At 29.0% G+C, this 18,376-nt stretch overlaps 1 protein-coding gene across 6 annotated transcripts in view; it reads left to right on the top strand.

The window, feature by feature from the left end:
• The first annotated feature begins 367 nt into the window (after positions 1–367).
• The window catches only part of LOC132953101 (potassium voltage-gated channel unc-103), a 133,420-nt gene continuing 115,411 nt past the window's right edge, over positions 368–18,376 (top strand). For 5 of the 6 annotated variants that reach the window (XM_061025670.1, XM_061025673.1, XM_061025672.1 and 2 more), the window contains exon 1: positions 368–804. In XM_061025670.1, coding sequence (XP_060881653.1) covers positions 729–804 — 76 coding nt within the window. In that variant the 5' untranslated portion in view covers positions 368–728. Of the gene's footprint in view, positions 805–12,427; positions 12,526–18,376 lie in introns of all 6 variants that reach the window. The other variant, XM_061025671.1, reaches the window with a different exon arrangement.

Below are 18,376 nucleotides of genomic sequence, written 5' to 3'. Positions count from 1 at the left end.
TTATTTTTATTTTCGGGGGGGGGGGGGGCGTGCTGGAGGCACGTACAACAGGGCGCAAGAAGTGTAAATACGGCCCTGCAGGGTTGATACAACTCGTAGATCAGGGCTAATAGAGCTGGGCCCCCCCCCCACTAAGGAATCGGAAGAAGCCCCCTCACATTACTATTATACGCGCCCCCCCGCGGTCTCTGCCACCCTATATGACAACCGAATTCGATCTCGCTACGCCTACGCCTATATATAGGGTACACGCGCGCATAAAAGTGTTGTAAATCGTTCGGTACGATTCGGGGGCGATCGCGAGTCGTGACGGCGGCGGCGCTGCCCGCGCTTTGGTGGACGCCGGCAGGAGCAGTGCCGGGCAACGCCAACACGACGACGCTCTCGTCAAGCACCGCGCGCAAGCTGCACCGCCGCGACACCGCGCACACGTTCGTTGGCCGACCGTCGCCGCCGCCGTCGAAGCCGAAGCCGTCGCCGACAACGCCACCGCCACCGCCGCCACCGTCGAGCCAACAGTCGCGTCCCGGAACAAGCGTCCGCCGTCCGCGAAGCACGACACCGTCGCCGCCGACCGACCGACGTGAACACCGCTCGCCGCCGATAATACCTGTTATGCCGGTGGCCAGTGCCGTCGGCCGCCCGCACACGCGCCCCGCCGCACCAGCGTGGCCAGAAACGTGACTGTATGGTGGGCTCGCCCGGTGGGTAATCCCGCCTGTTACGGCATGCCAATACGCCGGGGACATGTCACCCAGCGCACCACTGTCATAGAGACCATCATCAGGAAGTTTGACACGCACAGTGAGTGTCATATAATATAATATATTTATATAAATATGACTGCAGCGCGTGCGTCGTCGTTTTATTATTATTATTGCGGTTAGGGCTGGGATTTTGATGCGATTTCCGTTTATGTTTTCGGCTTTTCCGTCGACTTAGGCCCGCGTGAGCGGAAAATGTACGTCAAGTGGATCCCACCGTTTTTTTTTTATAGTTGGCCCGCATTTTTTGACAAATAGGTACCTACCTATAATATATTATTCAACTTTGTTAGGCGTTTTTTTGGAACGTTTTCAGAGGAAATTGTTGAGAGTTTTTGGTACATTTTTCATAACTCATTTTAAAAGCGAACGCAACTTATTATTATAGTAATACAAAATGTATTGTTGTGATAAAAACCAGTACATTGGTAGACGTATACATCATAGTTTTGCGATCAGATAATGTAAAACGTGTAATATTTTCAATTTTCATTTCTATAATTTATATTATTAAAGAAGCGATAACAATAATTATACGTCTTCTATTTTAGTGTCCATAGAATTTTAAAGTGTGTTTGAAAAAACAATCACCACTGTACCAACAACACACGTTTCGTTACAACATTTTTAAACGCATTTTTGTGTCATATTTAAAGCTTTTTAAGGCATTTTTGCACTTTTCTAAGGCATTAAATTCCCAGCCCTAATTTTAATAATTTTACCTATTGATGTATAAATAATATCTAATAATATCATTGTAGGATATCCGTAATATTATTATGCGCGGGCGCGATTTCAACGAAAAAAATGGGGGTGCGCTGTAAATAAGCCTCCCTTTTTTAATTTGTCTATACATTATATCACCCGATCACACAAGGAAACCTTTTATATTAATAATTAATATAAAATAAAAATTTCAAGAAATATTTTAACTAACCATAAACAACATATAACTTATTAGAGAGCTGATTTAAAAACTGGACACACCCAAAAGTCCACCCCTCCCCCAAATCGCGCCGACGATAATAATATTATTATTATGTATTCGCGACCACATCGCTATATACACATACGTCGCACAATATTATGATCGTCACTGCTTGTCGTGTACAGCGGCTGTTGATCTTCATTATTTATTATTCCGCAGTAATATACCTATATATTATAATATGTATTTTTTTTCTAATATTTAAAAGATTGTTTTAAAAACTCGTCCTGTGTGCGCGCGTGTTTGATTTGTACATACATATATATATATACGTAGAGCGGTTTCAAGTAGTTTTAGCGGTGTCCCGCAGTGGCGTGCAGGTGTATCCCGAAAATCTGCACCGAAAATCTGCAGATGACATCGAGCGAATCCGATGATACCGTATCGGGTGATTAATATACCTACGACCGCGGTTGTAATATACGCGTATAACGTCACGTGCAGGTTCATTTTGAGATTAAAAAAAAAAAAATCATCTCAACGTCAAGAACTCGGCGGTGGTGCCGTCTTGAACCGTCATCGCGGATCCACACGCGTTTCCGAGGCGAAACATCCTCGAGAGTATAATATTTAAGTGTACTTATGTATTATATTATTATTAGATATGCTTATACGCCACTGCTGCCGATCGCCGCCGAATCGTGTTCCAAGAACGAATAATATATTTTTATTGCCTAATCGTTTCAACCTTTTAACAACCGTTTTACAATATTATAAAGGTATTTTACACGTTTAATGGGCATTAGCGTTCTTGTAACGTTGTTTTCCTCTTCCCCTCCCCATCTCGTCGACCAGTGTCGACGGTTTGAACGTGTTTTTTTTTATTATTCTCCAACGCAGAAGCGTTTTTGGCCCGAAGTCCTTACCGAAACTTTCAAGCCCGTTCGTATACCCACCACTGACTCGCCAGCGTTCTAGCCGAGTTTTAAAGTTTTTCTCGCCGGGCCTTGAGGGCTGTATGATAAATTGCACCTGAACGTTGTATATAATTGACGAGTATATTTCTGTGTATAGTTTTTACATTTTTACCATTCAATTTTTTTTTATTTAAGCGTTCCAAAACTAAACCGTTTAACTGTATAATATGGTACCCGAGAATGCGTATCGTAGAGGTGTATTATTTAATATTTCTGTAACTGAGTGCGAAATAACTTTTTATAAATAAAGACACAGATTATACAAATGATCTATTAAAATTTCAATACTAATAGTTAATTTATACAATGTTGTAGGCATAAATTTACGATGAATATGTAACGTACAAAGTAAAACAATATTGACCGAGTCTTTAAAAACATTTTAAATACGTATTTTTAAATGTTATGTTTATTTTAACTTTTTTATTTTTAAAATGTTTTTATACTACACATGTTAAATATTTTTAATTTTTTTTTTTTTTGGACGGCTTGCAACTGTATTGGATGCAGTTAACATTTTAATTGTAAGAATTAATTCAAAATCTTCTCGAGTCGATAAAATATAGTAAGCTTAGATAAAACATAGTAATGAAGAAAATGAAATGGTATATACATCGTACGATTTAAGCCAATATAAATAAAGTAGGTATATAAATTGTAAATAAATGTTATAGTATTAAATGGTCACTGCTACCAAGCTATTACAAGAAATAAAAATACCATAAGACAAACATGTTATTTTGTGTGGCAGAATCGCAAAAACAAATAATAAATTAACTAATCAATGTTATGTTTTTTCAAAAGGATTTTCTTTTAGTCTATATATTTTCACAAAAACAACTATGAAATTATTAATATTTTTAAATAACATACTCCTATGCTAAAAAATAAAAAATAAAATATAAGTTAGGTATGTTCATTTGATAAAATAAATGTTTTATACTTCTCTCTTTCCGTGCTCTAAAAATATTATATTGAACTCATATTATATCAAACTTAAAATTAAAAGTTTATAAATTAATGAAAGTATGAAAAATAATAAATTAAATTATTGGAGTAATAGTTAATAATAATTTAGATGTTTGCAGTAATATTATCATAATAGTATAAAAAATAAATAAGTAAATAATATACATTTCTGTATCTAATATACTCGTAGTAACTAATATATTATATTATAACTTAATATACTTAAATAATTTTATTTTTTTTATGTTAACTTATAATATTTTAATTATATACGAGTATAATGCAAAGAAAAAAGCTCACACGATTGGTTAAAATTTCGGACTTTTACCAACACTGATTCTATAAGACTTACCAAATCTTGTTTGTAAAAGTCTAAACTACAAAAATCAGAACTTCGAACTTTTGCCGATAATATAGTAGGTAAAACCTAGAATTTACCACAGTTTTATTTTGGCATATTAGTCAAGACAACAAGACTTCGAGTACGTTTATATTATACCAATATAACTAATAATATTTTGTAACTTGTAAGTAAGTTGTAGTCCTGATTTGAAAGTTATTAAGATGTAGAAATGTTTAATGATATAGTTAGCTCGACTAAACTGAGTAATACCATTTTAGGTAAGGAATAAATAAGAAATTCACATAAATACAATTTAAAACTAAATTAAAGCGCTCAGTATTATACTAATAATAGCATTTTTATAACCTTATTTACGAGTAAATAGTAAAGCTAAGTCAAATAATAAAGCTAAAAATTAATAAATAAGCTATGACCAAAAGTCTATTATTTAGCTTTAGTATATGGATTCATAAAATATGTAAAAATGCATTTTGTAATGACCAAAATACGATAAAAATATATCATATTTAATTTTAACTCACGTGTTTTTTATTGCAATGTTGTAAAATATAACCTACGTGTCGTCCCTGATCCCAAGTACTTATTCAAATTACGCCCATAATATTTTAACTAGGTAAGTGGTTTAAAAAAATGTGTAATTTAAAAATTGTACGACATAATCTAAAAAAATAAATAAATAAAAATATTTTCACTTTCGTTTTAATATTATACAACGAAGGTTTTCCGCAGAAGCATTGATCAATGATATTTAGATATTTGTTTAGTTTTAGATGCAATTATTAAATTAAGTATAAAATAAACCGGCTCGATCCACCCTTGCTTGGTACCTACTACCTACCACACATTCTAATTTATTTACTTCATGAGCTGCAATTTATATTTATTTTAAAACAAATGCAAAAAATGTTTTTTTTATCTAACATCATACGTTATAGTAAATAGTAATAATACCTTATAAAAAAAGAGTTAAAATCAATCATTTAGAAACGTGGAGGAATGCGTCAGTATCATAATAACATAATGAATAGGTAACAATAATTAATGTGTTTTGTACTGCAGCAAATTAGCTAAATATAATTTTGAATAAATTAATTGTTGAAGTACCATTTCCCTTTTCAATTTACTTGTCTTTCGTCTTAAGTATTATTTGATTTATTTCAGGAAGATTTGCTTGTATAAAATACTTGGTTAGTAATAATACTTCTATTTTCAATACATAAATATTTAAAAATATTACGTAGGTAGGTAGTAAATACATATTCAAATACTCAATAATTTATTTTGAATAACGCACACGACCATCCAAAATATAAAATTTGAATATAACTAATCATTAATAACATGGTGATTTTAAACTATCAGGTGATTCATTAAACTTTCTCACCTCCCTTTTTTCTTTAATAATTCAGTTATTCAAAATGTGATTTTTGAAATCTTTAAATATACTTAAAGAACACATTTTAAAATCTTTAAAATTTTTTGTGAGCTGTAGTCTTCGGTTACATTTCAAATTACATTCAAAAAGGGGGGTTCTCAATTCAAAAACAGAAGTTTATATCCCTATAGGATACTCCTTAAACCTTTAAAGCACGAGATTTCTCTGGACGAAAATATAAGTTTAATACAATATAAGTATATAACAAAACAATTCGAGAATGAAAAAAACTGAGTGTATTTAAAAATTTAAAAATCAGAAATTAAATATTTTCAAGGAAAACATGAGGTTGACCATGCTTGGTGAATTAATTTGTGTTTCATTTTCAATAAGTAGTATAAATAATTTTAGAGTTATTAATTTAAATATTATGATACATTATGTTATACCTACAAATATCTACATAGATAGGTTTTTTTTTTAATTCATTTATTACGGCTTCAACATTATAGTTATTAGCCGGGATCATAGATAATTTATAAATTAAAATGTATACATTTAAAAATAAATTAACGTGTATAATTATACTCATATACAGGGTGTCCCACTGAGATCTGACAGATGAAATAACTTTTGTTCTAATTAATATTTTTAAAAAATTTCTTTTAAATATAATTTATAGACTATTGCGCTACATTTTTAGTATACATTTTTTATTTTTTAATACTGAAAATAAAAAACTTAAAAACTGATAAAAAATTTTTTCAAAATATCCAAAATAGCCAATTTGTAAATCTGATTTTCAGAAAAATTTATATCGTAAAAACATTTATTTAAGTCAAGTGGCTAATTTAAATAAATGTTTTTACGATATAAATTTTTCTGAAAATCAGATTTACAAATTGGCTATTTTGAAAATTTTTTTTATCAGTTTTTAAGTTTTTTATTTTCAGTATTAAAAAATAAAAAATAAAAAATGTATACTAAAAATGTAGCGCAATAGTCTATGAATTATATTTAAAAGAAATTTTTTAAAAATATTAATTAGAACAAAAGTTATTTCATCTGTCAGATCTCAGTGGGACACCCTGTATACATCTATTACAGTCGAATGTAGTTAACTCTAACTTCTTTTACTCGAAATCATCGATACCTCAAACTTTTTCCTCGGTCCCTAGAATTTCCTATAATTGCATTATCCTTGGATAACTCAAATTCTTGAATAACTCAAACTTTCTGGCCGGCCCCTTCAACTTTGAGTTAATCACGTTCGAGTGGATAATGTGATTTATTATTTATTTATATAGATTGATTTGTTTGAAATACATTGATTGGTAGGTTATTTATAAAGTAAATTATTTTCTACAACTAAAATTATTAAACAATTTTCAGCAAAAAAAATTAATTTTTACTTACTTTGCATCATATTTTCTTTCATTACACAGTTTGAATATGTATTTGATTGAATTCAATATTATGTTTTATCGTTGTTGGATCAAACTAAAATTGTATTATAAATACATTAATAAGTTAACTGGTTTTATCATTCGTGTACAAATAAACCATTCAACTATTTTTTCTTCAAACAATTATTTTTAAAACTTTTACAATATTTAATATAGGAAAACAAAATATTCAATTGTGTACAGAAAAACAGTAAAACTATTATAACTAAGTTTGCCTGGGAATGGTTATAGAATCCCTGATATTATTGAAAAAGTATATAATAAATTAATTACAACTTACATGTTAGTAGTATTTAATAATTATCATAACTCGCCTTTCTATAAATACTATTAAATATTAGTGTGGAATTCCGAATTTCCATCTTTCTTAGATATGAGCTTTATTAGATACAATATAACATTTTTAAATATAACACAAAAACGTCGATGAAATAATAATACATTATATTATATAAACGTATTTTGCATTTTATTCTACTTTGATATACAATACAATAATTGGATATAATATTTTATTGCTTTATGTTGATATAAAATTAAGAAGTTAAAATAGTCTTTATAATATATTTTGTCATTTATCATTTTTTTGTGGGAGAATTAAGTGATTTATAAACTCGTGTTTAGCGTGAACAAAAAATATTACTTTTAAAATGGTAAAAATATTCAAATATAAAACCACCATGTTATAAGATATTATGTGTAATATTATATAATATGTTTATGTTTTAATAATACTATTATTTTGTTATACTGTTGTAATAATATTTGTCTCTTTCCGTTTTGTTTCTATTTGTTTCTTCATAATTAGTTTTTTGTTTTTGTTCTAATACACTGAGATTTATATTAATCTTTGAAATAAAATAAAAATATATATAATGTACCTTTATAAATGTATTTTGAATAAATGCAAATGAACAATTCAATTTAAATAAAATATTCAAAAAATTCTAACATTTTAGTGTCCTCTGAAAACGTTAAATTTATTTCATTATAAAACATTTAATAAAGTCCAACGGTGGAATAGGGTTTTGTTACTAATATAATATTATAATGAAATATATTATATCAATGTCGGGTATAATCTTATGTCAATCATATACTTAGCGATATTTTCAGTATGTTGGTGAATCACCACTATTGGTTTAATTTATTTTTTTAGTAACAAAATATTAAATAAACCTAAATTAAGTTCCACTTTAAAAATTAGTTGATAGAATTTAAAATGTAATATTTTGTGTAAAATCACTATACAATAAAATTGATTATAAATGCACGAAGTATTATGACAAAAATGTTTTGAATTACCTAACTGAATTAAATTGTATTTTAATAAAAACGTATCTTAGTACATTTTGTTTTCGAGCCCATGGATTTAAAGGTTTCTTAACAATTATCCAGAGTTATTAGGATATTTAGATCCAACATTTTTTTTTCGTTTACTTATAAGTAACTTTACTAAAATTGATTTAGAATATTCAACAAATATATTATTTAAAAAAGAGTGAGCCTATGTTAAAATATTTGTATTAATTAATCACATTTTTATGGTTCAATCACCTCTTATCACTTTTTAAAAGAGTAACTTACATTAAGTATTTTTTCATATATTTATTTATAAAAAAGGTGGGCAAGTGGATGTCGCTCTGCTGTACTGTAGGTTACAAGTGGGTCACTGTATAATGGATGGTATTAAATTTGAATTCAATGATATATCATTGTATAAGAAAAACGATTCTGAGTGGAGACGATATGTCAGTCTAGGTATAAGACATATTATACACTTATCTATGGTATTAAAAAAAAAATTGACCTATAATAAATTCCAAATTAATCATATCACAATATCCATTAGGTACATATAACGCGTTATACATCAACAACAAACCGTGATACTATCATCATAATATATCGATGAAAATATTACAAATTAGAAGTTTCAAGTGCCCACGAATAATATTATACAATCACAACAAAATAACTAAAATAGTTATTCTAGGTTTTTATGTAATTTCGTCCAAATTTGAACTTAAAATGACTATACAAATAAACTGTGCTTGTGTATTTTTTAGATTTTTTGGTAACCGAATTATCTATTTACATGGAATCTTGTTTTAAATTTTCAATCCTTAGCTATAAAAACTGAATATTTTATAATTTATTAATTACAATGGTTGATAATTTTCGAGATTTTGATAAATTCTGTCCAAATTTGATCTTTAAATGCTTATAAAAAAAAACTGTGCCTATGTATTTTCAATATTTTTCAACTGCTATAGTAAAAATATATCAGGAGTCTTGTATTAAATTTTTACACTTTTTGGCCCAACAGATAAAACTTTATTGATATTTATAGAAAAAAAAACTAAAAAAATTGAAAACTGAAAATGCCCGTAAACAGCTCAAAAAGTGTCAAAATATTTTCAAAATTGTATGGTGTATAGGAAATGCTAATATAAACATTCAGTGAAATTTTCATGTATCTACAGTTATTCGTTTTTGAATTACAAGAAAATAAGGAAATCGGTACATGAGAAATCGAGTGAATATCTAATGTTGTAAAAATATGAATTTAAAACGATCATAAAAATTTAATTTGACTTTTTTGTAGAAATTTTTTTTTTGATAAAGTTAGACAAACTTATGAGGAATCTTGTATTAGATTTTAAAATCTTAGATTTAAAAAGAAAATTTTTTATGAATTTCTAACTCAAAATAATTTGCAAATTTTCGTGATTTTTCCGTATTTTTTCAAGATTTGAACTTTAAACGTGTATAAAAAAAAACTGTGACTAAGGATTTTTAATTTTTTTCATCTGCCTTTGAAAAAATAACCTAGGAGCCTTCTATTAAATTTTCAAGCTTTTTTACCCAACAAATAAAATTTTATTGATATTTATAGTAAAAAAATTTAAAAAAACTGAAAACTGACAATGTCCGTAAACAGTTCAAAAAAAGTCAAATTATTTTCAAAATTGTATTGTGTATAGAAAATGCAAATATAAACAACCAGTGAAAATTTCATGCATCTACGGTCATTTGTTTTAGAGTTACACCAATAACCAAAATCGATTTTGTTAAAAATCGATTTTGCGTAAAAATTCCCGTTTTTCCTTAATTTTTCTTTTGTTTTTCACATCGCTTTTGAAAACTACTGGGAAATTAAAATTTTGACCTCCCCAATGCACCAACGATATTCACTTTCCCATCGAACAAGATACTGAAGTCGAAAATCGAAGCATTATTTCGACTACTTATCGTGTACACAGACACAAAAATAAAAAAAAAAATAAAAAAAAATAAAAAAAAAATAAAAAAAAAAATAAAAAAAAAAACACACATCATTGTAAAATCAATACATTCATCGTTTCACTCAGAATCTAAAAAATAATATGATTTAGTTTTGTTTCGTATGTAAAAATACTATATGTGACTCTTGTGTTCTGTATTCTTTTAAGAAGGCCTCGAAAAAAGTTTTGTCATATGCATATTTTACACGTTACACATCAAAAACAAGTTGTAACAAAAGTGGTCATATATTATTGTAAAATGGGCTTTTAACAACTATAAACATTCATAACATAATATCACCAGGCACTAACATTAAGAGAATATTTGGATGTTGATTCTTAAGTTTTGATAAGTAGCGAGTTATAAAAAATATAACGCCTATAGTAATTTACTTTGACATACTAATCCATTGTACCTACACATTATTTTTACTCTCACCAGAATTGTTAAATTTAAAACATAGGTAGATAGATATTGTGACTTGTGAGAGCAAAACAGTTAATATTTTCTATGGACAAATTAATTATGATTATTATTTGACGACTCCTACAATATTATACCTAAATCAGTGGAACTCGATCAATATAATATGTTATGAGCTTAATATGTGTGCTAATGTGTACTTTTCAAAAATCTTACGTTTTTAGTACCAATTATTATAGTGATTGAGACGCTTGAGTGTACCTAACAATACAAATCTAACTGATATTATTTCCGGTAGATACCTACTCTTTAATTATGCTACCTACAATTTTATTTTATACCTACAGGCTACAAACATATTATTGAACATCAACAAAATTAATAACTATACCTAAGTATGATAAAATATAATACTATGGTAAATTAAGTAAAATTATAAAACTGATTAATATATTTAAAGCCGTTTACTTGCTGCAAACAGATTACCCACTGAAGATCCAGAATAGATCCAGATTCAGATTTAGATTTAGGTATCGCAACTATGAGGGACGTGGCCAGCGCCCCTGTTTTTTTAGGATGTATTTATGGCAATATTTTAGAGCACATTTCATTGTGAAAAAAACATGATTTAAAAACGCTTATATTCGCATAATATTAAATTAAATTAAATCAGACAAAAGTGTACACCCATTCACTCAAATAAGCGGATGGCATATGCAAATTTATCAAGTCTTCGTTTTCAACATGAACGGTAAACCATAGTAAAAACTTCTTTGATCCGGTATCGGAGGTCCATACTCAAATTATAGAGTTATTATACAAGTTGACAAAACAAAGATATGTAATTAGAGCAAAAGGAAACAACAAATCTACTTCTGCAATAACAGCTCTCAGTTGTATAGGAGAAATGGTGGCGGTCGATAAATTCAACTGATTTGTTTGATGCGTTTTGGTGTGACGTAAAGCTGACAAATATTTTTTAAATAAATTTAAAATTTTGATGGAGTAATATTTAAATGTTAACTAAAAATAATTTGTAAGGTAAAATAAAAGAATATTACCTACCAGAAAATTGAAATTTGTGGTAGCATACTTATTAGTTATTATACTTGACGAATTTAATTCACGATGTAATTAGCATTGTATATTATTTAAGACGTAGGTAGCATACTTAACGGGTTCCTTATTTTCATTTAATATAGTTTTAATTATAAAAATTCTAACACAAACCGATTGCTTGTTTATTATTGTGTCGAGCATTCGTGTTATTTATTGGCATATGATGTACTTACTAATTATTTATGAACACAACAGTTTTGTACTAATATAATTATATGATATTATAACAATAAATTCATATGTAAATTGTTCTAATTAATTAGAGCTCATACGAGGACTAACTTTTTTTCCACAGTGTACAAACCCAAACAGATTTAACACATTAATTTGTCTATTGGAATTGTAAGTTTTTTTACGAGGAGTTATACTAATCCAAACCACTCTTCCCGAAATTAATAATGCGTGCGTGTAAATTTAAGAAACATTCACAATATTGTCTACGTATGTTTAAATTAGATTGTAAATACTACCAAGCTGTGTTATTGCCTATCGGTGTAGTTTAATTCACCAATTATTATCTCATGTAAAATAAATTCTATAGGTAAAATACCTATATATTTATTTAGGTATCTTTAATTTTGATTTCGTATTTGATCACGTCCAAAATTTAGTTTGGACTGTAAAACATATTTGTTAATATTCTAATTTAACCATCATAAAATTGATATTATACTATATACTAACAATGATACTCAAATCGTATACTTACAAGAAACTGTGATTTTTAACATCTAGATTTTTTGTTTCAAATTAGGCATGGTTTCCATGAAACGATCAGGCCAACACGGTGTATGTTATCATTATTAAAAACTACAATGCCTTTGGATTTCCGTAAAGATTTTAAGCGCAAAAGTGAGAAGTGTTATCATTAATCTATATTATATGTGGTTTTTTAACATATCTACTACCATTTTTGAATTTTTCAAAATTAATATATTTGCTTAATTTATTATTGACATTTTGTAGTATTAAAATATTTTAGCACGTATTCAGTCGTATTCGTTTCAAAATTAACAAATTAAATAAATAAACAGGCTTATAAAAATATTTATTATCTTTTAGTAGCGACTACCAGTGGAATCAAAAACCACGATCAAAAGGTTTATCTTTAACATACATTATTTGACCATATTTTTTTTTACAATATTGATATTAAAATTAAAAATTCACATTGTTTATTCATGATAAATAAAATAACATAATTTATTATTATGATCATAAACTATTGTATTTTCACATTGCACCGTATATAGGTACTACGCTTACAGCAATTGCATTTTGTATATTTTACAGATATTTATTAAATATTGTCTTATTATTCATAAATCTTCGTTTCTAAATAATATGCTGTAATTGCATGCATTATTATATGCTTGATTACTCGAATTAATGCTAATTAAGTTTATATGATTTTATATCGAATTCAAAGATATAAACTTCATAATGTTAACATAATAAAATATGTCTATTGTATAGTAAGTACATCATCATTTTTTTAATTTATAATAAATTATGTGCAGTATAATAGATACTGAAATATTGAGGCTGGAGGTATAGGAACTAGAAGGTTTGATGATCAGTATTCTGTGTATTTTCAGTATCGGTGTGTATTCATATTGTTGTGCAAAAACAATTATAGCTCTTCAAAAAGATTTTAAAAATGTTTGGAATAAAATAGATGATTAAAATCAATTTTGTATAAAGCTGGTTTTGCATAAAAAATTAAGTTTCTATTTTTCCATATGTTTTTAAAATTACCTACTGAACATTTTTACTTTGACCCCCTAAAAAGTAGCAACTATAGATTCACTTTTCTACCAGAAAAAAATGCTGAAATAGTAAATTGAAGCATTTTTATCCCCAAAAGGGGATAACAGACACAAAAAAAATTAAAACATCATTGTAAAATCAATACATTCATCTCTCTGTTCAGAATCTAAAACGAACGACAAATAATAATGTTTATGTATGTTATTATTATTGAAGTATTCACGAGTAAATACGTAAACAAAATAATATTACTAAGTTACCTAAACGCGATGAAGTGAAAAATTGTTTTAATTATGTCTACAAATTGATAAGCAATATTTTCTAGTGTCATTAAATGTATCTACCTATATATAATATATATATATATTATATTTATAATGATTGAGTATTGAGTTTTATAAAAATAGAATGTCGTATTCGAAGCTCCGTTGTCATTAGATCGTTCCCATCTACTCGAGCGTGTATTAAGTACCATCAAACACTTTAGTATCATATTATTATTACATAAAAAGGTTAAAGAGCTTAATTGAAAAGAGGTAGACAAGTAAACATTGTGATTTCGGGCAGTACGGGGAAAGCGCCAAAAGTGACACGTAAAGAAGTGATTACATTTTGGTTGGCCGTGCAGTTTAATCGCAAGCAGCTATGTAATTTTAAGTACTTACAATATGATTATAATTCATAAACATTAAACAATAAATGCGCGACAAACGAAAAAAATAATAATAACAGTAGCAAAATTGAACGGGAAATGTCAAAACATGGTAATTGGCGGTGTTTGATGATGGTGGCGAGTGGAAAGATGACGAAGGGGGGGGGGGTTGAGATGAAACAAATCACTTTACCACAGTGTGTTGGATAAATTAATGTTATACGAAAATATAATAAAAAAAAAAACGGTTTGGGGACGAGATAGTTGTCATATTTTGAATAATAAACGGACGTCCTTTTGAAAAGACCGAAAAGTAATATATTATTTAGTTTATAGGACGAGAACGATCGTCGATAGAAATTTTCCATACGTTTGAGTAAACTGTAAGCCAAAACATATTTATTCGGTTTGCCCCAGTTTCGGACTGTAAACTCGTTTCGATATTACTATTATTATTATTATGAATATGGTTTTTATATATATATCAGAATATGTATATAGCATGTTACACAAAAATAATATTATTATTATATTATGTAATATTTCCGTTTGTAACTTAGTTAAACGTTTTCACATAAAATACATCATATTATTATACGGTTTCCGGAGTATACACTGTTGGCTTTTTATCCGTTTTGGTCAGTACCCAGATTTGTTTTTTTTTTGTGGACGTAGGAGTGGGATAAATTGACGCGTGCGCCTCGTTTGGATTTCCTCGTTATTTGTTTGTACCTCACGAATAATTATTATAGTACTTATTACGTACGAGTTGATAGTTCGTGTAGTTTTTTTTTTATTTTTAATTTAACTGTCGAAATTTCTTGAATATAACTACAGTTTTGGAATAAACACGAATCTCTCACACTCATCTTTCAACATTGCTCTACATAAAGTGATAGTTTTTGAAAATCTTATCTTATCTTAAAACTACGGTTTACTTGTTTCTTAATTTAACGTTTCCGAAACCAAAACTTCGATTTCCAAACAAACACGTGCGGTGATAGTGCGTATAATATTTAACAATAAAGAAAAACATTTAATCACTACCTATTATTATAAATTTTAGTTACTGCATTCCGATGTGTTTCCGATCGAAAATCATATTGTATTATTAATTTTATTATGAATAATAATATAGAATAAATAAGTTTAAGTACTTCAATACACTTCGACTTGACCACGCACATAAACATAAAATCCACCGTTTCGAACAATAAACAATATAGGTTCTATAAACGATCTAAGTATTTGTGGGTTTTCAGCAGGTATACTTTAAATACAATTTGAACGAAGAAATGTTGCCAAACATTAAGTTCAATGGATAATATACGTAAAATATAATATTATAACGTATTATATGGAAACAAGACCGTACGACGTTGTAGTGAATCAACAACGCTATACCCATATATTATAATACCTGCCACGCTATACCTATATAACACAATTGAGTAATTAATTGAAACAAATGATCAATTATAAGTTTTATTGGATTTAATTTATTGCACTGAAATAATAATTTACATGTATTCATGTATGGGCTGTGCATAGTATATTAGAATTAGCTATGAGTTGTTATTTTAAAATAACGGAGTTAGTCTTCCATTCCCAAGTCATGTCAAACGACAGTTTTCGAGGAGGATACATAAAAAATAAACTTTGGTTATTAAGGGGCTTAATCGAGTCTAACTTTAATACACGATAATAAGTGGTGTAATATTATGGTAGGTATCTATAGTTTTGATTACACACGAATCGAACTTATAAGTTTATATTAACATCACTGCATTTTAAATGTATATATTATATTAAAATAGTTTTTTCTTTATATAGGTAGGTACATAGTATTTTTATGATAATTTTAATTTAGCCATGAACAACCGCTGAAGACTGTAGGTATCAATATTTATAATATGTATCTTTTGTTATTTTACAGTCCAGCGAGGTCATTAAGATTTGTTTAAGGGAGTTAGGGAAGTGTTACCAAATGTATATATTATAAAATTATTATTACTTTATATAAATTAAAATATTGTTGAGGTTATAAAAAAAATTATTTAATAGAGATAATCGTTTGTCAAGATATTCATATAATATATTATATATGTACATGGAAAGAATAACATTAGGTGATAATATTTTTAAATAATTCATTGTTTAATACTTCATTACAAAATAATTTATATGTATATAACTACTACCAATGGATCATATAACCATATAGGTAATCCAAACACTCCCCCATGTATGCCACTGTTATAGTCTTAATATTCAACCAAGTTTTTTTTAAGGGTATAAACATACCTAAAACATTTATCATGACAAATGAATAAATATGATTCATAGAAAAATATATTTCACTTTATTAATAGATTTTAAATTATTACCTTTTATGCTATATGTATTAATATGTAAGCTTTTGTGTGGACAAACGAGAAATATGAGTAATGCGAACATATTGGTTATAAGTTATAACTGACTTATAGTAACGTGATTTTCTATACATTGGAATCGTTTTACGAACCATACGGAAAATGTATAAACTCTTATTCAATAATGTGGACGTGTCGTTTTATATTACTGTTCGCTATAGGTAATTAAATTTAAATTTTTGAAAGATAAGGCTGAGCAGGGTGCTTTGTTTGGTTACATCATTTAATGGGAAAATATTACAAAATATCATGAGTTTAAAATTAATTAACCGTGGTTTATATTATCCAGTATGTATTAATGGGTATACTCAAAATTCGTTGGTAGGTACGTCAAGACACCGTGACACGGAAAACACAAGCGCGTATAAAACATAAAGGGACAATAATAATGCGGTCGGGACAATATATTACTATAATATTAACATAAACGGCCGGGTTAGGGTGAGTAATAATTATGTTGTGCCGAGTATATTTTCTTATACATATAATATGGGTCGACGATAACATTACATTCATCGGGAGACTTGCGCCGTAGCACCCGTTTACATACATAATAATATTAGAATAAACGTAAATATTATAGAGCTCACACATCATACGTACACATTAGGCATATATATACACATTACCTATATGTATATTATGAATTATGATGAACAACAATAATTATAATAACGTTACAGAATTCGATATTAGGTTTTCGCAAATCACAAGGCGTCGAGGGTAAGTTACTAAGGTGTAACTACAATAGGTATATAATATAATAGTAATGTTATGCTCTGTACTAACGTCCTCCGCTTCAAGTGGTGTATACCTTGGTAATTTATTTCATTTATTTTTTTGGAGGGGGAACGAGATGGTTGTTCTTTCCGGCCACTGAGCCCCGAATTCGAGCGGTATCACTGCGCCATCGACGATAAGACCCAGCTTTCTTGTATTTATAATAATATACTCCACTGCGTCGTATCGATCTCAAATGTATACGAACAGGGGCGTACTCGTATAATATATGAGGGCGTGTGCTGTGTAACGGCCCGGATGTGCATGAAGTTGGCCCCTCTACCGTGCCAATAATAGGTTTCAAAATATAGTACTGAATAATCAAAAATCGAGTAAGGCCATGATAACAAATTCACTTTTGGATTTTGCAAATCGATGTTCTAAGACGGCGTAAAGACTGCGGGATGTGAGTTTTTTGAAAAATAAAACATCGGTTTGTAAACTCCGAAAACTAATTTGCAATTTATTGCTTGCAATTGGCTGGTGTCCAACAAGTATATATATATATTGGCAATTTAAGATAAGCAATATTCATTGTCATTAACAATTATTTTGTATCCTATATTTTAATCGAGTATAGTCTCTTCGGATTATGATGATGATTATAACTGTATTAGTGACAAAACCGCCACCCGTCTGCAATTTAGTGTGGCTGCAGCTTTGCAGGCTGCTGAAATTTCGTCTCCTGAGTCCTGGCGCAGTCGTCGTCGAATAATTATCCATTTTTGGAGAACCGTTGGCGCCGCACTACGCGCCATGTACATAATATTGTATTATAATAATTTACTATTGTTGTGTATGCGTCACGTTAGAATGCCATCGATCCAACTACAGTACATACGTACAGGGTGTACTGTGTATTTCTGTTTTTCATGTAAGCTTTTTTAAAAAACAAAATCAGAGCACGCACACAAACGAGGGTTACTACGCGACAAAAATAAATAAATAAAAAAGCGTTACCGTTTTGGAGCAACGGTAGTGGCGGCGGCATGCGTCACGATAGGTGGTAATGCTAATGAATAATAATATCAACACAAGCGAGTCAAGCAAATACTAAAAAATATTTTTG

This window comes from Metopolophium dirhodum, chromosome 9 (assembly GCF_019925205.1).
Source record: "Metopolophium dirhodum isolate CAU chromosome 9, ASM1992520v1, whole genome shotgun sequence".
Taxonomy (NCBI): domain Eukaryota; kingdom Metazoa; phylum Arthropoda; class Insecta; order Hemiptera; family Aphididae; genus Metopolophium; species Metopolophium dirhodum.
Note: the sequence above shows the minus strand (reverse complement) of the source record. Positions and strands in the feature narration are given on the sequence as shown.